The sequence below is a fragment of the Zingiber officinale genome, chromosome 5B, assembly GCF_018446385.1.
Source record: "Zingiber officinale cultivar Zhangliang chromosome 5B, Zo_v1.1, whole genome shotgun sequence".
In the NCBI taxonomy this organism is placed as follows: Eukaryota; Viridiplantae; Streptophyta; class Magnoliopsida; order Zingiberales; family Zingiberaceae; genus Zingiber; species Zingiber officinale.
Genome location: NC_055995.1, coordinates 46,311,498 through 46,336,900, shown reverse-complemented (window position 1 = coordinate 46,336,900; position 25,403 = coordinate 46,311,498). Strand labels below are relative to the sequence as shown.

Here is a 25,403-nt window from a genome sequence, read left to right as displayed (position 1 = left end):
CTGTAAGCTATAAAGCTTAGTAAGAAACCATCTACCTCACTAAATCATGCATACGATGCAAATATGATTTTAAATCATGTTGTTTGAAAAACATACTGAACATGCAAGCATGGCATGGCATATCAAACAAAGCATAAACTGGAACTGCAACATGGCATAACATATAACTGAGCATGAAACTGAACTAGTCATGCATATGTCTAAATCTGTACATGAACTCAAATCATGTAAACTGAACCTAAACTGAACTGGAAGCTAAATTAGTGTTTTCATCACTGGTTTCAAATTTGAAAACTATACATATAATAGATGAAAATACTAAACATGCTGCTGGGGCCCTGGCAACTGTGCTTACTGTGCGCGCATCCCTACGAGACCCGGGATTGCAAGTTCCGAATCCAGCAGGGTTACTAGGTTATCTGAACCTAGGGACGACTGTGGGAGTCCAGCCCATGGATATCTGATCCAAGCACGATGCCAACTGAATAAAAGTAAAATACTGAATCTGTTTAATTTTACTTTGCTGTTCTAGGTTATCTGAACCTAGAGGCTACTGCGGGAGCCCACCCAATGGATATCTGATCCATATAGCTGTAATAACTAATAATAAACTGAATAAAATGTTTCTATTACATTTTATATGCTGTTAGGACGCCTATTGGTACATCCTTCTGAACTGGGCATTCTACCGAATGCTTGGCGTGCACTAAAAGCATGCCCTAAAACTGAAAACTATAAAATTACTGAACTAACGCCAAAACTAACAAGCGAGAGCAATTATACTGCAGGTGAGGGGTTTCTTACCTCAATCGTAAGGTTTTCTTACGATTCTATCCGCTAGGTTTCCGGAAAACTGCTCCGTTCGAGAAGAACCCCTTCGTGTTGGAGTCGTCGCCGGAAGATGATCCTATGGACCCTTGCCTTGGTGTGCCGTGCGTGAGGAAGAGGAGAAGAAGGGAGAGGCGGTGAGGTTTTGGAAGAGAAAGTGTCGTGAGGTGAAGAGGTGCCGAACCAAAATAAACCAAACCCCACTTAAGTTTATTATTTATATTAAGTGGTTTAATGAACCCAACTCTAATATAAATATATTTGGTTCTCCTTCCTTTCAGCACGGCCCTGCTGGGTTCAACTGGTTACTAACATTATCCCTTACACCATAGGTCTCGGGTCCTAAGCTATTTTGCGACCTATTTGTTTTTGCTACTCCCGCTACTCGGAAAATTCCGGAAAAATATCTAATAATTCCAGAAAAATCATAGAATAATTCTAAAATAAATTTGGGAATTTTTCGGGCTTTACAATCCCCCATACCTTATAAAAAGTTCGTCCCCGAACTTAAATCTCATCTGGCCTCTGTCTCCCAAGTCGCCTCTTGCTGTGATTTTGCCGGTGACTTTAACTAATGGTACTTCCTTGTTCCGTAATTTCTTTCTGCTCGGTCTTAGGCGATGTCATCTGAGATCATCACGGACTGTACCAATGGGGCTCAATCACGTGGCGTCTGGAATATGCTTCTTGACAGCTGACATCTCCCGAGGTAGCTCTAGCTCATATGCTACCTTGCCCACTCTCTTCGTGATAAGGTATGGTCCCACATATCGGGAGCTAGCTTGCCCTTCTTCCCGCGCATGACTCCTTCATGGGAGCTACTCAGGAAAACTGTATCCCCGAAAACTCTAGGGGTCTGCTCGTGTATCACTAGATCTGTCTGAAGCTCTAGTTCCTTCTGTTCACCACTCACATACCAGCAGATTGGTGATCTGCACCTCCGCCCATAGAGTGCCTCATAAGGTGCCATGCCGATAGTGGCCTTATAACTGTTGTTGTATGCAAATTCTGCTAGACTCAGATATTTGCACCAACTTCCCTTGAAATCTAGGGCACAAGCCCGGAGCATATCTTCGAGTACCTGATTTACTCGCTCCGTCTGACCATCTGTTTGAGGATGGAAGGCTGTTCTGAATTTTAACTGGGTGCCCATAGCTGACTGTACACACTTCCAGAAGTGTGATGTAAATCTGCTGTCTCTGTCTGATATAATGGTTCGTGGGACTCCATGCAATCTGACAATCTCCTGGAGATACAACTGAGCTAGCTTCTCCATAGAGTGGGATATCTTGATAGCTAAAAAGTGGGCTGATTTAGTCAACCTGTCGACTATTACCCAGATGGCGTCAAAACCATTCGTGGTTCTGGGTAATCCCACTATGAAATCCATGGAGATATCCTCCCACTTCCATTCTGGAATCTCCTCCTGGTCGCTGATGTTCTGCCTTGACCCTCTGACAGGTGAGGCAGATGCTAACATATCTGGCGATGTCTCGCTTCATCCCGGGCCACCAAAAGCGTTTCTTCAGGTCTTGATACATTTTGGTGGAGCCTGGATGCATCGCGTAGGGAGTCCTGTGAGCCTCATCTAAAATCTGTCTCCGTAGCTCCTCCTGATCTGGAACACAGAGTCTGTCGCCAAAATACAACACCCCGCTATCGGACACTCTGAATTCTCTACTTTCTGATTCTGCTAGCCCTTGCTTGATTTTCTGAATTTCAGGGTCCTGATCCTGAGCTGACTGAATATCACCAAGCAAGGTAGACTCTAAGGTCATAGTGGAAAGTTGTCCGACTATAAGCTCGAGACTAAAGGCCGTAATCTCCTTCCTTAGGGGTGGTGACATAGCTGCTAAAGATAATAAGGTAGCACTGGACTTCCTGCTGAGTGCGTCTGCTACCTTATTAGCTTTTCCTGGATGGTAGAGGATATCTATGTCATAATCTTTGACTAGTTCTAACCATCTACGCTGTCGCATATTCAGATCCTTCTGAGTAAAGAAATACTTCAGACTTTGATGATCTGTATACACTCTGCACTGAGCTCCGTACAAATAATGTCTCCAAATCTTGAGAGCGAACACCACTGCTGCAAGCTCAAGGTCGTGAGTAGGATAGTTCCTCTCATAATCCTTGAGTTGTCTGGAGGCATAGGCGATGCCCTGCTGCATCAATCCTCCTAATCCCAATTTAAGGCGTCACTGTAGATGTCTGTGTTTTCGGTATAGCTAAAATAGAGCACTGGTCAATCTAAGCTGTTCTCACAGTCCTCGTCCACTGAAATTTCTTGTTTTTCCTGGCAGTGGGGAGGCTATCTGGAGAAGTCCTCCAATTTCGTGTAGCGCTAATCCCGAGCTTGATTTCACCGCGCCTCGGTCTCTTCATTTACGCTTCTATCTTGATCTACCATAACACCATCTTTGGAGATGATGTGACCGAGAAAGGCTACGGTCTAGCATTCACATTTCGTGAATTTGGCGTACAACTGGTTCTGCTGAATGCTCTGCATGGTCCTCCTGAGTGCCTGAATAGATAAGAATGTCATCGATGAACACGATGACAAACTTGTCTAAGTATTCTCTGAATACCCTGTTCATGAGGTCCATGAAAGTAGCTGGAGCATTTGTCACGCCAAAAGGCATGACTACGAACTCATAGTGTCCGTATCTGGTCCTGAAAGCTGTTTTAGGTACATCACCTTCCTTGACTCTAACCTGGTGATATCCTGATCTGAGGTCAATTTTAGAGAACACTGTGGCTCCCTTTAGCTGGTCAACTATTCCGGGAAGAGGGTATCTGTTTTTAATTGTGACCTGGTTCAAGGCACGGTAGTCTATGCATAGGCGCATGCTTCCATCCTTCTTCTTCACAACAACACAGGTGCTCCCCATGGTGAGTGACTAGGGCGTATGAAACCCTTGTCAAGAAGCTCCTGTAATTGCTCCTGAAGTTCCTTCAGTTCTGCGGGAGCCATGCGATATGGTGCCTTGGAAATTGGATTTGTGCCGGGAATGAGCTCTATCTCGAATTCAATCTCCCTGTCTGGTGCTAAGCCTGGTAGCTCTTCAGGGAAGACTGCTGGGTAGTCACAAACGACTCGAACCTCTGATAGCTGTTGGTTCTTGTCCTGGCTGGTGTTGACTACATTTGCTAAAAATCCCACGCACCCTGAATCCAATAGCTGCTGTGCTTTCAATGCTGAGAGAAACTTCCTGGCTTTCCTCTTTGGCTTCCCCGTGTACTCTGCTTCAGGTTGGAATATGACCTTCTGTTTACGGCACTCTATAAAAGCGCCGTATCTGATCAGAAAATCCATTCCAAAGATGACATCGTAGTCAGTCATTTCTAGCACTATCAGATCACCAAAAAGCTCCCTGTCTGCTATAATGACTGGCACTGCTCTGAGCCAGTGCGTAGATGCCATAATGTCTCCTGAGGGTAGCGTTGTCAGAAACTGACTATTGAGTACTTCTGGATGTCTCGGCAAATGCCCTGGATACATAAGAATGGGTTGCCCCAGTATCGAATAAGACAGTTGCATTATGCTGTAAAATACTGATCTGACCTGTGACAACTGTCGAGGCATTTGCTACGTCCTCTCTGGTCAGTGAGAAAATCCTGGCATTTGTGGTAGCTGTGGGGGCTTCTAATCTGCCCTGACTGATCTGTGGACCATCTAAGACAGCATACATCTGGTGTAGCTGGGCTGGCTGAGCTCCATACTGTATCGGCTGAGGCGGAGGAAGACTGTTCTTGTTCGGGCACTGCTTAGCCATGTGCCCTTCCTGTCCACATTCAAAACAACCTCGCGTACCCTTGCGGCAAACTCCTGGATGATGTTTCCCACAAGTAGCACACTTGGGATGTCTGGAATGTTTTCCAGCTGGTCCTCCTTTTGGGTCACTACTTGCCTTGCGTTTCCCCTTCCAGTTGGAGCTATGTCCCTGTTGTTTCTGTTGAGTACCTGAGCTAGTTTGTCCCTTGGGCTCTGTGGAAACCTGCTTCTGCTGGGTGATATTGTGCTGATAGTGCTCGGTGATCAGAGCACTACTCACTAGCTCCTCTGTGGTTTGTGGCCTATGAACGCCACCAGCTACATTCATTGCGATCTCTGGTCTGAGCATCTTCAGCATCAAGCGTACTCGTTCTTTCTCTGAGCTGACTAGTTCTGGACACAGACGGGCCAACCTGTTGAATTTCTTCACGGCCTCCTGAACTGATAGGTTGCCCTGACGAAATTCTGTAAACTCGTCATAGTGTCGGTTTGTGACTTGCATATGAAAGAATTCCTCGAAGAATTCTTTCTCGAAGTTGGCCCATGTCATCTGGTTTACTGGCCACTTCGATTTAATCCGCTCCCACCACATGCGTGCGTCTCCCGTTAAACAGAAGGAGGCACACTTCACCTTTTCGTGCTCTGGCCAGTCTAGAAGCTCCATCGTGCTTTCCAGTGTTTTAAACCATGCCTGAGCATCCCATGGTTCGCTGGTGCCTGAGAAGTTCTCGGGCTTAATTCTCTGCCACTGGATAAGGTAAGCTTCTCTCTTAGCCCCTGCTACTGGGGCTACTGGGACCGGTACTGCAGGCTGAGCTGGTACTACCTCTGTGATTACTGGAGTCGTGAGGTTCGGTACTGGAGTGACTGGGGGAGTAGTCTGCTGGTTAGCCTTTAAGGAGGCTATCTCCTGCTGCTGTTCAGCTAACTGCTGCTGTAGCTGAGCCACTAATGCTGTAAGGTCTGGGGGAGGCACTGAACTGCCTGCCTCATGCTGGGGCTCAGCCGCTGCTGCTTTCTTAGCTGGACGTCCTCGTACCATTTTCTAAATAGCAGAGAACACATATATATAACTAAGCTATCATGTTATAGTTAACTACTGGTAACATGTTAAATACTATCACTGTAAACATAAATTAATTAACTACCAACATGAGAGCAAACATGGAAGCACACATAACTGATATGAAAGCTGAAAACAAACTGAGTGAGAGATGTTCTTACTTGGAAGCTGTAGGCACAATGCTGATGTGTGTGTAGGAAGTAAGGAACCCTGCTCTGATACCACTCTGTAACGACCCAACTCCTGGGTACTAGGCTGTGAGCCAGATCGCTACATTAACTACTGAAAATGCTGTGCGGAAAACTGAGCAAATTTGAAATTTGCTAAACTAATTACTGTAAAGTCTCAACTTGACATTCTAAGAGTACCTAAGTGTTGTACACATACTAGGAGAGACAATCTATGCCTCTTGAAGGTCCTGCTAGCTGTAATCAGACATTTCAACCGATCCGTAAGTCGATTGAGCCTTCGGAACGATTCACAGATCGTTCCAGCTGATACTGGCACGGAGGCACCCTCTGGATCGGTCGGGAGACCGATCAGTGAGCCTCCGTGCTTCTGCTGCGTTCTGTTCACAACTGGATCGGTCTACCGACCGATCCAGAAGCACCCTGATCGGTCGGTAGACCTATCAGTGCACTTCTTATGTTTCTGTTCGCCTCTGGGTCGGTCTGTCGACCGATCCAGCTTCTCACTGATCGGTCGGCCGACCGATCAGCGACTGCAGATTTCGTCCCGAACTCTCTGTTCGGTGCTGGATCGATCGGACGACCGATCAGATAGCATACAGTAGTATACTGTATGCCTCTGGATCGGTCGGCTGACCGATCCTGGATCCTGATACTGTAACGGATCGGTCGGCAGACCGATCCAACTCTGATATGAAATCAGAGTTTCTGATTTCAGGACTTTCCGGCACTAAAACGTGCCACAACTCACAGATATGAATTTTAAATACATGAAAAACATTCTAACATGAACCTACATGCATTCTAAACTTGACAAACTGAATAGTGCATAGTTTTATTGGATTAAAACATTTAACGAGCTCAAAAGTGAACATTAAGCAAACTGAAACCTAAATGCTGAAATTTAAGCTGTTTAGATCCCTAGGATCTTTATTCCAACCCCTTGCACACACACACCATCGTAGCATCGCCCTCCAGCTTCCGCTAGACCACTTTTCCTTTACCTGTATCTGCAGTATAAGAAAAGTAGTACCTGTAAGCTATAAAGCTTAGTAAGAAACCATCTACCTCACTAAATCATGCATACGATGCAAATATGATTTTAAATCATGTTGTTTGAAAAACATACTGAACATGCAAGCATGGCATGGCATATCAAACAAAGCATAAACTGGAACTGCAACATGGCATAACATATAACTGAGCATGAAACTGAACTAGTCATGCATATGTCTAAATCTGTACATGAACTCAAATCATGTAAACTGAACCTAAACTGAACTGGAAGCTAAATTAGTGTTTTCATCACTGGTTTCAAATTTGAAAACTATACATATAATAGATGAAAATACTAAACATGCTGCTGGGGCCCTGGCAACTATACTTACTGTGCGCGCATCCCTACGAGACCCGAGATTGCAAGTTCCGAATCCCGCAGGGTTACTAGGTTATCTGAACCTAGGGACGACTGTGGGAGTCCAGCCCATGGATATCTGATCCAAGTACAGTGCCAACTGAATAAAAGTAAAATACTGAATACTGTTTTATTTTACTTTGCTGTTCTAGGTTATCTGAACCTAGAGCTAGGTTATCTGAACCTAGAGGCTACTGTGGGAGCTCACCCAATGGATATCTGATCCATATAGCTGTAATAACTAATAATAAACTGAATAAAATGTTTCTATTACATTTTATATGCTGTTAGGACGCCTATTGGTACATCCTTCTGAACTGGGCATTCTACCGAATGCTTGGCGTGCACTAAAAGCATGCCCTAAAACTGAAAACTATAAAATTACTGAACTAACGCCAAAACTAACAAGCGAGAGCAATTATACTGCAGGTGAGGGGTTTCTTACCTCAATCGTAAGGTTTTCTTACGATTCTATTCGCTAGGGGTTTCCGGAAAACTGTCCGCTCGACGAACCGCTTACGTCTTCGCGTTCCTCTCGCGGAGAAGAACCCCTTTCGTGTTGGAGTCGTCGCCGGAAGATGATCCTATGGACCCTTGCCTTGGTGTGCCGTGCGTGAGGAAGAGGAGAAGAAGGGAGAGGCGGCGGTGAGGTTTTGGAAGAGAAAGTGTCGTGAGGTGAAGAGGTGCCGAACCAAAATAAACCAAACCCCACTTAAGTTTATTATTTATATTAAGTGGTTTAATGAACCCAACTCTAATATAAATATATTTGGTTCTCCTTCCTTTCAGCACGGCCCTGCTGGGTTCAACTGGTTACTAACATTATCCCTTACACCATAGGTCTCGGGTTCGATTCCCGCCTAAGCTATTTTGCGACCTATTTGTTTTTGCTACTCCCGCTACTCGGAAAATTCCGGAAAAATATCTAATAATTCCAGAAAAATCATAGAATAATTCTAAAATAAATTTGGGAATTTTTCGGGCTTTACAATGATGAGGATAAATAAAGAAAATAAAATAAATAAAAGAAAATAAAAAAAAAAGGCTATGGGAGAAGGAAAGCAAAAAACCAAGTTTGCTACCTCTTTCCCCTTAACATAAAAGAGAATATGTAAAGGGAAAATTCTATTTTCTCTCATTTTTCTCATTCTCTCCTCTCCCTCACCGAACCCTCAGTCCCCTCTCCTCCATCTTCGGCCCCAAGCCAAGGTTTTCTCCTAAGAAAGCCTAAGATACAAGGAGGACTTAGCAAGGGAATCAAGGAAAGGGAACTAGAAGAAGAGGCTACTTCTTCCATCACCACACCTTAGATCCACAAGCGAAAAGGATGTAAGCTTCCCCTCACCTGTGGTACAAGGCTTTGTATGTGATTTTCGGATTTTATGAGGATTAGAAAACCTAGAATAGAATTTAAGAAAATTCGGCCAAAGAAGAGTTTCAAATCTAGGAAGGTTTAAACAAGTCATCATTTCGTGATATTTTTCTATGCTATGTAGGAAGGTTTTCCTTCCTGTTTTTATACCTATATGATGCTTGGTCAGAGGAGTACCTAACCCTAGAATTTCGGCAAAAAATATTTTAAAGAGGTTAGGGAAATCATTGTTTAACCAAACTAGTACAAGATTCCCTCCATGAATTACTAAAGATCTTTTATTGGTTTTCTTGCTTGAAAGTTAATTGGAACCAAAGGAAATCCCCTCATATGTTTCGGCCAAGAAAAGAGCTTAGGGTTAGGAAGATCTTTAAAATTTAAGTAACCATGTTTATATGATAGAATATAGAGTTCTCTTAAAGAATTGCATGTTGAATATTGCTAGAAATTCATGAACTCTTCATTAAGATTTTCGGCCATGTTAAGATGGATAGCTTAGGAAAGCTTAAACAAAATTTTAACATGCTCAAGACCTCTGTGATATTAAGATATGAAAGTGGTTTAATGCTCTCATGCTTAATTAGGGTATAGAGAATTTAGTTACATGATATATGACTTGTAAGGTCACAAGGGTCCTAGCTTGTTTATGAACCAAATTTGTATATGCTATTCCTAGTAATTTTTGCCATGAAACTTACTTAGGTTTTCCATACTTTAGGCCACTTAAAACCTAGTTTAGAGAATGGTAGGTTTCGGCCATGAAGAAAAATAAAAGAAAAAGGAAAAGAAACCTAGGAAGCCTAAGACACAATGCACATGTATGTTTATTATGCTTGTTTTTATACATGCTATGAAACTTGTATGACTTCCTATGCTTTTAGGCTATTTGAAGCAAAGTTAACCACTGATGGGTCTCGGCCAAGTAGGGTTTAAATGACCTAGAGGCCTTAGAATTGAAACCAATTGTGTTAAAAATGCTTCTTATGGAAATATGATAATGTGTTGATTGTGTCACATGCTTGTATAATTTTTCCATGACCTAAATGGACATTGTAGGTCTCGGCCATGAAGGGATAAATGCCCTAGCAACCCTAGAATAAAATTTAAATATGCTCATGTCACTCTACATGAAATATGATAAGTAGAATGCCAAAGTTCTCATGCTATATGTTGCTTAATGACCTAAAATGAGGCTAGGGTAAGTTTCGGCCATACCTTTGTATAATACCTTATTATGAATTTATGCATGATGTTAGTTCAAGTTCACATGCTTGTATGCTTGTTTTTAGCCCTAATGAATACTTGTGAAATTTTGGCCATGACATATGTTAAGGGCTTGAGGAACTTAGGAATTAGCTCAAATATGATTACTATGTTACTTGGAAGAAAAATGCTATAAATATGGTTTAAGGTTTCCATGCTTTCATGACATTTGGGACCTTGTTTCACACCTGATAAGGTTCGGCCACATGAAGTTTAGGGACTTGGAGAACTTAGAAACCAAGTTAATCATGCTTATAATGCTTCCTATGAAATTGATGTGATGATAATTTAGGTTCCATATGCTTAGAGGTTATTTTTACCTAAATTGAGATCTAAGGGGGTTCGGCCATGATAAGAACCCAAGGGATTAGGAAACCTAGAATCCAAATTAACTATGTTACCATGTTTCTTATGATAGTATAATCACATGATACACCCTTATGCTTAAACATGTATGCTTGTGATTCATACTTTCCATGATATGACATGTGCTAGAAATATGCATGCTTTTATGATATGCTATGTGGATAGAAATATGCATGCTTTTATGATATGCTATGTGATGAAAATATGCATGTTTTTATGATATGCTATGTGGTGAAAATATGCATGCTTTTATGACATGATGTATGCCTAAGTGATGCATACCTTTATGATATGATGTATGCCTAAGTGATGCATACTTTTATGACATGATGTATGCCTAAGTGATGCTTACTTTTATGATATGATGTATGCCTAAGTGATGCATACTTTTATGATATGATGTGTGATATGTATAAGTATGACATGTACTTTACTTTATATGGCTTGTACCAAGGGTGGGCTCCATAAGCGCCCCGGGGTCGATGGAATAAGACTCGGACCTCGTTAGGGATGGGCTCCTAAGTGCCCCTAGGTCGATGGAGTAAGACTCGGGCCTAGTATGTTTGCCTTGTAGGGTTCAAGACTTGCTACCTTGGACCTACATAGGTTGCGCGCAATATGTAAGTGGTACATAGCCGGGATCCCCTTTAAGTTGATAATATGTTCAAGTATATATGTAAGAAGAAATGGTTTTAAAGATCATGAGACATACACATGTTTTTCGGATACATGTTTTCAAAATCATATTGCATATACCTTATGATCATGTTGTGATGATGCCATGATTTATGATATGCCATGATTTGATATGATTATGTTATGTTTCATGCTATGCTTGAAATACCATGCTACCTTATGATGATGCTATGATATGCCATGATTAGATATGTATGTGTAGATCATGTTATGTTGAGATATTCTTTGATCATGTGATGATTTTCGGTTTTAGTGAGTAGGAAAGGAACTTACTGAGCCATGAGTGCTCATAGCTTACTTTCCTTGTACCACAGATAAAGGAAAAAGCTGGATGAGCTAAAGGAGCAGCAGGAGAGGCAAGGAGATGTGTGTGGCGGTGGCTAGGCAACCAAATAAGAACATGCTTTAAGAACTTTTAAGAATTACGCTTTGGTTTCGTAAATTGTAGTACTATATGGGTAACTTGATGTTATGTTTCTATTTATCTTGTTATCATGTTATGGAAACCATATTAGTGTAGTTCAGATTTGAAAATAAAAGAAAAGTTTTATTAAACTAAGAAAATTATTTCAAGTCTTCCGCTGTAATATGTACATAGAGTATCGTAGCCCCGTCCCTTAGGGTTAGCAGGGAGGGCGGGCGTTACATCAAGGGCCTCGGCTTCGATCCCTCAACCGCGCACTTTTTATTTCAATTTGTTTTAAATGTTCCAACTATAACTTAAATACCATTTGGTTCGGGTTTTACTAAGAAACCCGCGACTGGTCTATTGGTTAAGCGAATCTCTGCTTAACCCGAGGTTTCTGGTTCAAACCTTGGCTTGGGCATTTTTTGTCAAAACTTTTTTCGTTTAGTAAAAATACCAAATGACCTCCAAAAATTACATAAAAATACTCTAAAAATTTCTAAAAATCTCTAGAATATTTTAAAAATATTTCCAAATATTTTTAAGGATATTTACAACTTGAAATAGGAAAAATTGGGTCGTTTCAATCCCCCATACCTTATAAAAAGTTCGTCCTCGAACTTAGAATAGTTCTGGATATTTCTGTCTCATACTGTCCTCACGCTCCCAAGTGACTTCCTCGTGCTTTTGGTTCTGCCAAATGACCTTCACTAGTGGCACTTCTTTGTTTCTTAGTCTCTTGATTGCTCTGTCCACTATCTGTGTAGGCCTGCTCTCGTAGCTAAGATCCTCTTGGATCCGCACTGACTGAGGCTGAATCACTTGGCTAGGGTCGTGAATACACTTCTTTAGCATGGAGACATGAAATACGTTATGTATTGTCGATATATCCTGTGGTAAATCCATCTTGTAAGCTACTTTCCCAATCCTTTCTGTGATCAGATAAGGTCCTACATAACGAGGACTTAATTTGCCCTTCTTTCCAAATCTCATCACTCCCTTCATAGGAGCAATCTTGAGAAAGACTGAATCCCCTACATGGAATTCAAGTGGCCTACGGCGTGTGTCAGCATAACTCTTCAGTCTACTCTGGGCAGTCTCAATCCTCTGTCTGATCTTCTGGATAGCCTGAGTAGTCTCATCTATCAGCTTTGTCTGAATGCCCAGTTCTACTTCCATTTCTTTTCTTTCACCTGCTTCTTCCCTGCAAATGGGTGATCTGCACTTCCTACCATACAACGCCTCATAAGGTGTCATCTTCATGGTGGCCTGATAGCTATTGTTGTAGGCAAACTCAACTAAGCATAGATATTTGCACCAACTTCCCTTAAAATCTAGTGCACAAGCTCTGAGCATATCTTCTAAAATTTGATTTACTCGCTCTGTCTGTCCATCAGTCTGAGGATGGAAGGTTGTGCTAAACTTGAGTTTGGTGCCTAGTGCATTATGAACACACTCCCAAAAGTGAGAGGTGAAGCGCCCATCTCTATCAGAAATAACAGATTTAGAAACTCCATGAAGTCTGATAACTTCCTTGACGTACAGTTATGCCAACTGCTCTATAGAATAGGACACCTTGATGGCTAGGAAATGGGCAGACTAGGTCAATCTGTCCACTATCACCCATATCGCATCATATCCATTTGTGGTTCTTGGGAAACCTGTTATGAAGTCCATGGATATGTCTTCCCACTTCCACTCTGGTATAGGAAGAGGCTGTAGAACTCCTCCTGATCTCTGGTGTTCTGCTTTGACCCTCTGACATGTCAGGCAGGTACTACATATTTAGCTACATCTCTTTTGAGTCCAGACCACCAGAACCTCTGTTTCACGTCTTGGTACATCATGGTAGAACCAGGATGCATGGAGTAAGGTGTACTATGAGCTTCCTCCAAAATTTTCTTTCTCAGCTCTTCATCATTAGGGACACAAAGGCGGCTCCCCTGATAAAGAATTCCACTGTCTGATACTCGAATCCCCGAATTTTCTTCTTTCTGTATCCCTTGTTTGATCTTCTAGATATCTGGATCTTCACTTTGCTTTCTCTGTATATCCTCAAGCAAGGTAGACTCTAAGGTCAATGCAGAGAGTTGCCCATAAATAACTTCAAGTCCGAAATCTGACAACTCCTTCTGCAGTGGTAGGGCTAATGATGACAAAGACATCAGGGATGCACTGGATTTTCTGCTTAGTGCATCTGCCACTTTATTAGCTTTGCCTGGGTGGTAGAGGATTTCACAGTCATAGTCTTTGACCAACTCTAGCCACCTACGCTATCTCGTGTTTAAGTCCTTCTGAGTGAAGAAGTACTTAAGATTCTTATGGTCTGTGAAAATTCTGCACTGAACTCCATACAAGTGGTGTCGCCAGAGTTTCAGCGCAAAGACCACAGCTGCCAGCTCAAGATCATGAGTGGGGTAGTTCTTCTCGTAGTCTTTGAGTTGCCTGGAAGCATAAGCTATAACTTTTCCTTCTTGCATGAGTACAGCTCCTATGCCCATCTTGGAAGCATCACTGTAGATGTCAAAACTCTTGTCACTTTCTGGAACTGTCAGGATAGGGGCACTGGTCAGTCTCTTCTTTAGCTCTTGGAAACTTTGCTCAAATTTGTCTGACCACTCAAACTTCTTGTTCTTCCCGGTGAGGGCTGTTAGTGGAGAGGTTATCCTGGAAAAGTCCTCCACAAATTTCCTGTAGTACCCAGCTAAACCAAGGAAGCTTCTGATCTCCCTGGCATTTTTGGGTCTGCTCCAGTTGTTGACCGCTTCTATTTTGGCTGGATCCACTTGTATGCCTTCTCTAGAAATGATGTGGCCTAGAAACGCCACCTGATCTAACCAGAACTCGCACTTTGAGAATTTAGCATAAAGCTGCTTTTGCTGAAGGTTCTGCAGTACTATCCTCAAGTGCGTGTCATGCTCCTCTAGGGTTCTGGAATAGACTAGAATGTCGTCGATGAACACGATGACAAATTTGTCAAGGTATTCTCTGAACACTCTGTTCATTAAGTCCATAAAGACTGCAGGTGCATTAGTCACACCAAAAGACATAACTACAAATTCGTAGTGTCTATATATGGTCCTGGAAACTGTTCTGGGCGCACCACTTCCTTTCACTTTCAACTGATGGTACCCAGAGCGCAGGTCTATCTTTGAGAACACTTTAGCCCCTCTCAATTGATCAAATAAGTCGTCGATTCTGGGTAGTGGATACTTGTTCTTGATGGTCACTTGATTCAGAGCCCTATAATCTATGCACATCCGCATAGATCCGTCCTTCTTCTTGACGAACAACACTGGAGCTCCCCATGGTGAATGACTAGGGCGGATGAAGCCTTTGTCAAGCAGCTCCTGAAGTTGTTCTTGTAACTCTTTCAGCTCTGCTAGAGAAATTTGGTACAGAGCTTTTGAAATTGGGCTGGCGTCAGGAACCAATTCAATTTCAAACTCCGCTTCTCTGTTGGGAGGTAGTCTAGGTAGCTCTTCTAGAAATACCTCTGGATATTCACAGACTACCCGAACATCTTCCTGCTTGGGTCATTCTTGTTCTTCTGTATTCACAATGTACGCAAGAAAACCAGTACATCCTTTAGCTAACATCTGGTGAGCTGTTAGGGAGGAGAGGAATTTCTGGGTCTTCCTCTTTGGTACTCCCGTGAACTCAAAGGATGGTTCACCTTCTGAATCCTATAAACTCTTCATAATGCTTATTGGTGATCCGTTGGCGGAATAATTCTTCGTGAAACTCTTTCTCGGAGTCAGTCCAGCTCATCTGATTGACTACTCTCTTGCTCTTAACTCTCTCACTCCCACCACATACGAGCATTTCCTGATAGGCAGAAAGAGGCACACTTGACCTTCTCGACTTCTGGCCAGTCAAGAAGCTCCATGGTGCACTCCAGTGTCTTGAACCAAGCTTGAGCATCCTAGGGCTCAGTCGTACCTGAGAAACTTTCTGGCTTCAACTTCAGCCACTGTATCAGGTATGCTTCTTGGTGTTGTGACGACTTCCAGGGCAGCTGGTGGAACTTCAGTCACCACTGGAGTCTCCACATTAATGGTTGGAGGAGTGGGAGGAACTGGCTGCTGATTGGCCATCAAATTGGCAATCACTTGTTGCTGCTCTACTACTTGTCTCTGGAGTTGGGCTACAACTTCAGAGAGATTGGACTCAGTTGATCTAAGCTCTTCATTCTCCTGATCTTGGTTCTCAGTACGAACAGTACGAGGATGTCCTTTTCTTGTCATCTAATTATGCAAAGAAAAAGACTTGGTATATTCTCTATCCTTTCTAAACAAACTTAGGCATATGGATAAAAGAGAAACAAAACTTCTATCTTACTAAGGTGCATATATAAGCAAATACTCTATACTGCAAATAATAAAGAAAGCATAAAAGGAAAACATAAATACTTTCTTACTTGAAGACGGCAAGGATGATGCTGATGTGTGATGCTGGAGAATGGAGACTGCTCTGATACCAACTGTAACGACCACCCTTCTTACTATACTATACTACTCTCTAAGGATGACCGTTACTTAACTACTAACTCTACTTAACCAGTATGATCGAAACCACGAGGAGTCCTTACCGAAAAATTTCGGCAGAGTCTCCCCTGTAACGATGACCATAAACTGAGATACATAAAATATATACTTCAGCCACAGGCGGCTGGAACATGTATCAAACACCCATGCAGTTTAATAAGAGTCAAAAACTATAATATCTACTTATTACATGGAACCTCATCACAGCATGCAATCTAAAACGTGAATAAACTCAATAAAACATGGAATATAAAATACAATCTCAAATGACATAAACCATAAAGTACAACTCAATTCCCCAGATCTCTCCCACAGTCCTGGCATCACACACTATCCGCACCACCTTGTCGCCTTCCTTGCTAAATCTTTTCCTTTCCTTTATCTGCAGTAAGAGGAAGTGCAATCTATAAGCAAAATTTACTTAGTAAGCGCTATCTAACTCACAAAAACACGAATATGCATGTATACAGAAAGAACTAGAAACTATATGCTCTAAAAGAAAGTAAAGCATAAACATATCTGCTCATGTCAAACTAATAGCAAAGAAAAGTTAAGGAATCTACTCATATAATTCTAATAGCTAATCATGCTACCTACACAAGGATAAAACTGCATGCTGAAAGATAAAGCTAATCATGCTAAATATCAAATCAGGAAACAAACAAAACTAATACTGCATGCTAGAATTCAAAAGAAGCTAAACTTACTGACTCTAAGCATAAATGGTGCTTGTTTCATTTGTTTCAAAACTTATACTTTATTACTTTAAAATAATAATCAACTTCTCTTGGGCCCGGCATTGTACCAATTTGCCCGCATCCTTAGTATGAGTCGAGGTAGCTAATCCCGAAACTACTAAGGTACTTCTAGGCGATCTTGTGCCTAGGGGCGATCTAGGAGCCCACCCAATGGACCTTGTGTCCGGTACATGCCATTAAAAAGTAAAATACTTATTTTATTTTTAACTATAACTTCCTTATACTTGTTATTCTTTAATTCTCTTATAATAAAATGCCTTGGCATTTCTTTGAGCACTTGATGTGCTGCTGATCCCAATACTTAAAATTTAGGGATTCTATCAAGACCTTGGTCTTTTCTCACTTACAACTTCTCATTATAGCGAGGAAAGTCTAAACTAAATGCTATGTATATATATGTATATGCTATAATCTGTTCTCGCCCATCTTAAAGCAACGGGAAAACAAAAATCAGCTTACTACACTTATAAAAATCTGCACATGTTCAGCTAAGGGTAAATGAATTCTGCACACTAATACTTAATAAAATCTGCACACTAAAATGCTGCATATTAAGCTAACAGAATTCTGCATATTAAGCTACACAATTCTGCACTATAAACTCTAAAGAAACTAGAAACTGATTGTTTTAAAAGCAAGGCTACTCATACACATCTAATAACATAAGGAACTAGAAATCTGCTCATGTTATTCTAGTAGCAAAGGAACTAGAAATCTAAATCTGCTCATGTTATTCGAGTAGCAAAGGAACTAGAAATCTAAATCTACTCATGCACCTAAGTGGCCAAGGAAAAACTAAGAAACTAAGCTACAAATGGGCTATTCGAAACTAAACAATTTAAATTGAGTTTCATGGCATCAAAGGAAATTACACAAGAGAAAAGGAACTACTGCTTCCTACCTCATGTTAAACAAACAACAATCAAACAAACCAACCTTAATTCCCTTCTTTGAGGTGCACGGCAGCCACATCAATCCAACCAGAATTAACTAATCTACATACTCAAATTTCTTAGAACCATATAATGAATGATGTGCTAAAAGAACACTACCCTAACCAAAAGAACACTGCCCTTAAGAACATGCTCCGACCAGAACTCACGCAGCAACCCTAAATCATCAATCCTCACAGATTAATTCAAAAACAAGAATAAGCACAGTCCAAAATCTAATCCAATAAAAAACCCTTCTATCTTCTTTATGTGATTCACTGCAACAAAACCCTAGAACACTCTCCATGCGGCATGTATCAAACAAAACAACCAGAGGAAACACGAATTCGAGAGCTACCCTTACTGCAGGTGAGTAAGCGTCTTACCCTTGCTTTTAGGACTTACAACCAGAAGGGGATGGCTGCTAGGGTTTCGGAGAGATGAAGATCTCGGCTTCTCCTTCATGCTCACGAGCTCTTCTCGTTGAGAGGATCACGCACGGGTGAAGACCGGCCGGAAAAACCTCTCGTCGGCGCCGAAGACGTGCCCTAGGTGTGGCTTCGTTTCCGCCCGAGAAGAGGAAATCGCGTCGTCGCGAGCACACGAGAAGAAGAAAGAATTTTAGGGCTCGGAAAAAAATAAAACGATTCCTTTTTAATACCTAGGGTATTTCGGCATCTAATACCACTTAAATTAATTTCTTTTCCTTCCTAAATTAGCAAAGCCCGCTGGCACAGCTGGTCAGCCGGGTTTTGCTCGGATCAAGGGCCTCGGCTTCGATCCCTCAACCGCGTACTTTTTATTTCAATTTGTTTTAAATGTTCCAACTATAGCTTAAATACCATTTGGTTCGAGTTTTACTAAGAAACCCGCGACTGGTCAATTGGTTAAGCGAATCTCTGCTTAACTCGAGGTTTCTGGTTTAAACCTCGGCTTGGACATTTTTTGTCAAAACTTCTTTCATTTAGTAAAAATACCAAACGACCTCCAAAAATTACATAAAAATACTCTAAAAATCTCTAGAATATTTTAAAAGCATTTCCAAATATTTTTAAGGACATTTAGAACTCGAAATAGGAAAAATTGGGTCGTTACATAATGTATTTAAAAACCAAACACACAAAGGCAAACACTAGCTCTGATACCAATTGTTGGTTGGTCTTAGGAAGATTGTACCGGTTCTACTGTACAAAAATATTATATAAGTGTCGAATCTTTCCTAAACAATCTATTGAGTTCTTTAGAAATTAAATTAGGAATCGCAAACGAAACTTAACATTATTGATTCCAAATTTAACTTATCTGTTGTTAATGGTTTAGATTTGGTTCACAAGTAGAGGTAAACACTATTGATCCAAATCCACCTATGTTATAAAGTTGATTAAATATTTATTTCTAAAGTCGGCTCCCAGGTCAAACATGGCGAGGCACTCGGCCTTCTTGGGTATGGGATCATCCACCACTGCCTCGACAAAACCTTTAATAAAAATTCAATATTTAATTTCCTAAAATAACATTAAGTTTAACCAAAAATAACAATCGAATCACAAATCCGAAAAACAAAACAAAAGAAACATAACTTTGAAACAAATCCAAAACTCTAGAATCATATGCCTCTTGTGTTTGGAATTCATACAAAGAAGAACTAGCATGATGCGAAAAATAATTACTAGTTATACCTCTTCTTTGCATGCAAATAACCTCGAGATCTTCTGCCGTATTCCTCGCCTCCTCTTGGACGTCGTGTGGGCGACGATCCTCCAAGATGAACACCACGCAAAGCTTCTCCTCCTTCTCTAGTATTCAGCCACTACCGCCACCAAGGAACAAAAGAGAGCAAGGGGAAAGGGAAGGGAGAGAGGGCCGGCCACAATGAAGAGCTCCAACAAGAGAATAAGAATTGATATCTCATGAGGTCTCCCCTCCCCTTCTTTTATATTACTTGCCCAAGGAAAATAAGGAAAAGATTTTTACAAAAATTAAAATCTTCCTCTTGTTTTTCCTTTTCCCCTTTTATTTTTCCTTTTCATTCCTCTTGATTGATTCAATCATCAATCATTGATACAATTTATTGGCCGGCCCCTTACTTGGGCACCAAGCAAGGGTGGCCGACCCTATGAGAAAAGAAATAAAATCTTTTGTAAAAATTTTATAAGCAAAGAGAAAAAGCTCTTATAAAATTTTACAAACTCTCTTTTAATTTCCTAACATGAATGTTAAAAAGGAAAGTTCTAAAAATTAAAAGCAAGTTTTAAAATTTAAAACTTCTCTTCTAAAATTTTCTTTTTTAACATGGTTACAAAAATAGAAATTTTCAAATTTAAAACTTCTCTTCCTTTTTTCAAAAAACCATGAGGATGGTTAAAAAAAGAAAATTTTAAAACTTTTGAAATATCTTTTAAACCATGTGGCCTAATTCAAATAAGGAAATTGTTGTAAATTTAAAATCCTTCTTTTAAACTTCTAGTTATCTACAAAGAGAATATTTTAAAAATTCAAAATACCCGTCCTAATCTGATTTATAGTGGTCGACCCCTCAAAACTAATTGTGGCCGACCCCTTTAGGAAGAATAGTGGCCGACCCTTGGCTTGGTCACCAAGCCTTGGGCCGGCCCCCTCTTGGACACCAAGATGAGCTTTTCATGAGTGGATTTAAGGCTTCATTGAGGCTACGACAGGGACCTAGAGGAGAAATTGGTTTTGGCCTCTTGATGAGCTCAAGTATCCCGTGTTCGCCCTGAACACACAACTTAAGTTCATCAACAATAACTCATTCCACTAGAGAGTTATTATTGCACCACCGCACCAATCCCAAATTACATTATGAGCTCCTTTTTATCATGAGTGTGTTAATCTCCCCGTGTTTAAGATATCGAATGTCTATTAATTTAATTGAGTTACTGGTAACTCACTATAATTAATGTCTTAGTCCAAGAGTAGTACCACTCAACCTCATTATCATGTCGGACTAAATCCACCTGCAGGGTTTAACATGACAATCCTTATGAGCTCCTCTTAAGGACATTCTCAACCTAGATTCCTAGGACACAGTTTCCATCTATAATCAACAACACACACTATACGTAATATCATTTTCCAACTTATCGGGCCTATTAAATTATCGAGCTAAATCTCACCCTTTGATAAGTTAAAAAAATAAATACTAAATATATATGCTTGTTATTATATTAGGATTAAGAGCACACACTTCCATAATAACTAAGGTCTAGTTCTTTTACTAAGTCAGTATAAAAAGAACTTACCTAAAATGGTCTTACTCAATACACTTAGAGTGTACTAGTGTAATTTATTAGTCAAGATAAAATAATACCTAATTACACTACGACTATTCCAATGGTTTGCTCCTTTCCATCTTAGTCGTGAGCAACTGTTTATAATTTATAAAGAACTGATAACATGATCTTCTGTGTGTGACACCACACACCATGTTATCTACAGTATAAATTAATTGAACAACTACACTTAACAAATAAATGTAGACATTTGACCAATGTGATTCTTTTATTTCAAAAATAAATGTTTACTAAAGCTAGGCTTTTAGTATACACTCTAATAAGGCCTAATATAAAATCCCACATCCAGAGAAGCTGAAATAAACAATGAAGGATATATTTGGACTCCTTGCAACTTCAGGAATCCACCTGACCTAAAATAGTTGCAATCGGAGCTCTCTAAGTTGACCTAAAATAGGTGTAATCGGAGCTCTCTAAGTTGATATTATTTCATATCAGGCCCAATGAGGGATTTTGGTAAATTTCGGTCAAAATCTAATAATCGATCTAGAGAGCTCCTATTGCACTTATTTCAGGTCCTGTGGATTCCTTAGGTTGCAAGGAGTCCAAATATGTATTCAATTATTTATATTGGTTTCTCCAAAGGTGAGATTTTATATCAGGCCCAGGCCATGTGAGATATCAGTTGATTCTTTCAATAACATTTTAATACCTCCAGAAAAATTGAAATAAATAATGGATGGTATATATTTGAATTCCTTACAACCTTAGAATTTCATAAGACCTAAAATGAGTGCAATCGGAGCTCTCTACATCAATTAGTGGATTTTGACCCAAACCCACTAGAAAAGTTATAAGGTTTTCATAAGACCTAGAGAACTTCCATTGTTGACATTTCAGGTTTTGTGAATTTCTTAAGTTATAAGGAGTTCAAATATGTTATCCATTATTTATTTCGGCTTCTCTGAATTGTTAAAATGTTATTTAAAAAATTGGCTAAAATCTGACATTGAGCCTGATATAAAATCTCACCTCTAGAAAAGTTGAATTAAACAATAGAGGACATATTTGGACTACTTGCAACATCAGAAATTTATAAGACATGAAATGAGTGCAATCAGAGTTCTCTAGGTCGATTAATGGATTTTGACAGAACACGTTGGGTCTAATATGAGTTCATATCAGGCCCACGTTGGATGTGATATGAACTCAAATCAGACCCAACGTAGGATTTCGGCTGATTTCGGTTGAAAACCATTAATCGAACTATAGAGCTCTGATTGCAAGGAGTCCAAATATGTCCACCATTATTTATTTCGACTTCTCTAAAGATGAGATTTTATATCAAGCTCAACATATGTGAGATATCAACCAATTCTTTCAATAACATTTTTATACTTTTGGAGAAGCTGAAATAAACAATAGATAGTATATTTAAACTTCTTACAACCTTAGAAATCCATAAGACCTGAAATGGGTACAATCAGAGCTCTCTAAGTCAATTAGTAAGTTTTGACCAAGCCTTATTGATGGGCGTAGAGAGCTTCGATTGTATTTTTTTTATGGTCTTGTGGATTTTTGAGGTGGTAACGAGTTCAAATATACTATCTATTGTTATTTTTTGTCTTCCCTGATGGAAGTGTTTTGAAAAAATAAATTTAAATTGAATAAATCGATAGGTGAGTGAGAGATTAACTTTCCACGAGCGATGAGAAAGGAGTGGAGAAAAGAGAGAGATTAAGATTGCATGCAATTAGCAGGATGTTAAAATAGAAAAATCAAATAAATTAGTATATCTTTTATTAATTATCAAAATATAATATACTTTTTTATAAATTACAAAAATTAGATGGGCCTTTTAGTACATTATCATAAATTTTTTCTTTATAGAAAAACTTATAAAATATTTGTTAATTTAACTTAAATATCGAGAGCTGCCTAGAGCGAGACAGCGAGAGGGAGACCCAAACGAGCAAAAAGTTTGGCTTGGGTACCTTACTCCTAAGAAATTGGTCCCACCAGTTTGATCACTCCCTCTCCGCGTTTCCCTTAGACGTCCCATCTCAACCCACTTTCCTTGCCTGCATTCTACCCCTTCACTGAATCAATCGCCCGCTCCCCCCTTTCATTCCGTCCATCTTCAACCCAATATCCCTCATGCTGTCGACGATACTGGAGAAGGAGGTGATCTAATCACTACATCTGCCGATTTTGAATGGAGCTCGGAGGGGACGGCGACGGAGAAGGGCCTTCCTCCTCCTCCGTCTCAGCCTCTGCCGATCAGACTCCTCTTCCATCCGAACCTCAACCACCACTGCAGCAACAGCAGCCTCTAAGTCGGTACGAATCGCAGAAGCGGAGGGACTGGAACACGTTCCTGCAGTACCTGAAGAACCACATGCCGCCGCTGGTGTTGCCGCGGTGCAGCGGAGCGCATGTCATCGAGTTCCTCAAGTACCTCGATCAGTTCGGGAAGACGAAGGTGCACTCCTCCGGCTGCGCCTTCTTCGGCCAGGTCAACCCTCCCTCCTCCTGCGCATGCCCTCTCCGTCAGGCCTGGGGCTCCCTCGACGCCCTTATAGGCCGCCTCCGCGCCGCCTACGAGGAGAACGGCGGAAACCAGGAGTCCAACCCCTTTGCCGCCAGCGCCGTCCGAATCTACCTCCGCGAGGTCCGGGAGAACCAGTCCAAGGCCCGCGGCATCCCCTACGAGAAGAAGAAACGCAAGCGTGGAGACGTCCCCGCCCAGCTCCCTCGCCCTGCCAGATCAGCCGCTGCACATCAGTCTTCTTCTTCCGCGGCGCCCTCCCCGTTTGCTTCTTCCTCGTCAGTCCCAGAGAAATCCGCCGATCAACTCGCCGACGGTTCGTCGTCCGTCCCATGACTTTATATTTATTTAAATTTATTCACTCTTTATTTTCTTTATTGTATTTGAAATTATTAAGCCATTAGCTAGTTGTCGATAATAGACGGTGCATATTATATCTGATTGACAATGCTCAGCATCAGATGGACAATCAAAGGAAGTTAATTAATGCACGATAGCAAAATTGAAGAACTACTTCCGTTGTCTTAAATCTTTAACTTCAATTATTGCTTCATTAAGTTCAGCAGCATTAATTTTCCAAATGGTGTTGTAGTAGACATTGTAAGGTATTATTCTCCTTAATTTTCAATTCAACTCTCAAAAATCACGACATGAGATTCCTGTCTCTTCACTGTTCATCACACCGTACCCAAGCTTTCCTTTTATTTATGCGTGTATGAAGTTGTCACAGCTTACCTTGTCTCCCAATCTTTATTATTTCTATTCATCGTTTTTTATTCTAAAATTATTGATTTAGTTGATTACTTTAACTGGCAGCAAGAAATACGCGTGAAATCACAAAATCTATACATAACATATTACTGATCCCCCGCTCCCTGCCTTAAAAAACATCTCTACGTACGGTTATTTACCTGCACGAGCCACTGGCCACTAGCCACTGGCCACTTCAAGAGAAACTCAGCCCTCTCTCTCCCTCTTATAAACTGTGTAATTCTTTGAGATGTTCCTTTGATAGTACGGTGATTAAAATATATTTAATCACAGAATATAATTATATAAAATTTTGAGATCAAAATTTGATATGTTCAAGTATGTCTTATTTTATATTTTGGCCACCTGTATTAATTATTAGTAGTCATTCGTTATTTACCTACATCGTGTTAGTTTAAAAACAAATTGATGAAAATGATAAGGACAAATGAATCATCTTTTTATAACATGTATCATTCTTAATATTTTCAGCATTACTTCAGGTAGCTACTAAAATGCTGGCACCAAATGACATCATAATTGTGACCGTGATTAAATGATATAAGTTTGAGACGACATAGTGAAAAAAAAAAAAAATCTGCAATCTGCATTAGCTGGTGAATTAAACTTTGCTTTATTAACAGGTAACTAGTTGATGATGTTCCTCCTACTAAATCAGCACAGCCGACAGTTTGCACTGTAGTTTCTGTGTCTTTAAGATCTACGCATTTATAGTTAACTGCTTTGACCCTACTCTAAATTACTGTTCTTTGACTGCGGAATGAACCAAGTCTACCCGGCGACCAACTTGCATGCATACGAATCATTCTGAAGTTTACGTACACTCACTGGAATATACACTCACTGGAATGTTCCAAGTTATATATATATATATATATATATATAAAAGGATACTCCATATCTAAATTTAACTAAGTACATAAATAATTTTTAAATTATCAATTACTAGTAACCTTGTGTACTGGTCATACGATTTCAGAATTTATTCTTCAAAGAGAAATATTTAACTATATAGAAATTAAATTAAAAGATCTTCGAATTGTACTGTCGTTGTCCCAAGTTTGCTCACCCGTTAATGTCTCCTATCTTATTCGCCTCATTACCTGAAATAGTTAAAATATATGAGTTGATAGACTCAGCATATTCAAACTATATTATGTATTAATTAGTTCTTATATCCATGTGCCCTATTAGAAAACGTGCCTAACTAGATCTTCATTTA

At 40.4% G+C, this 25,403-nt stretch overlaps 1 protein-coding gene across 1 annotated transcript; it reads left to right on the top strand.

Moving 5' to 3' along the window:
• Positions 1–22,886: 22,886 nt before the first annotated feature.
• On the top strand, positions 22,887–24,069 carry LOC121987380 (protein G1-like7). Its single transcript, XM_042541201.1, has one exon. It carries the CDS (start codon positions 23,078–23,080, stop codon positions 23,744–23,746), a length of 669 nt encoding a protein of 222 aa, XP_042397135.1. The 5' UTR covers positions 22,887–23,077; the 3' UTR covers positions 23,747–24,069.
• The last annotated feature ends 1,334 nt before the right edge of the window (positions 24,070–25,403 follow it).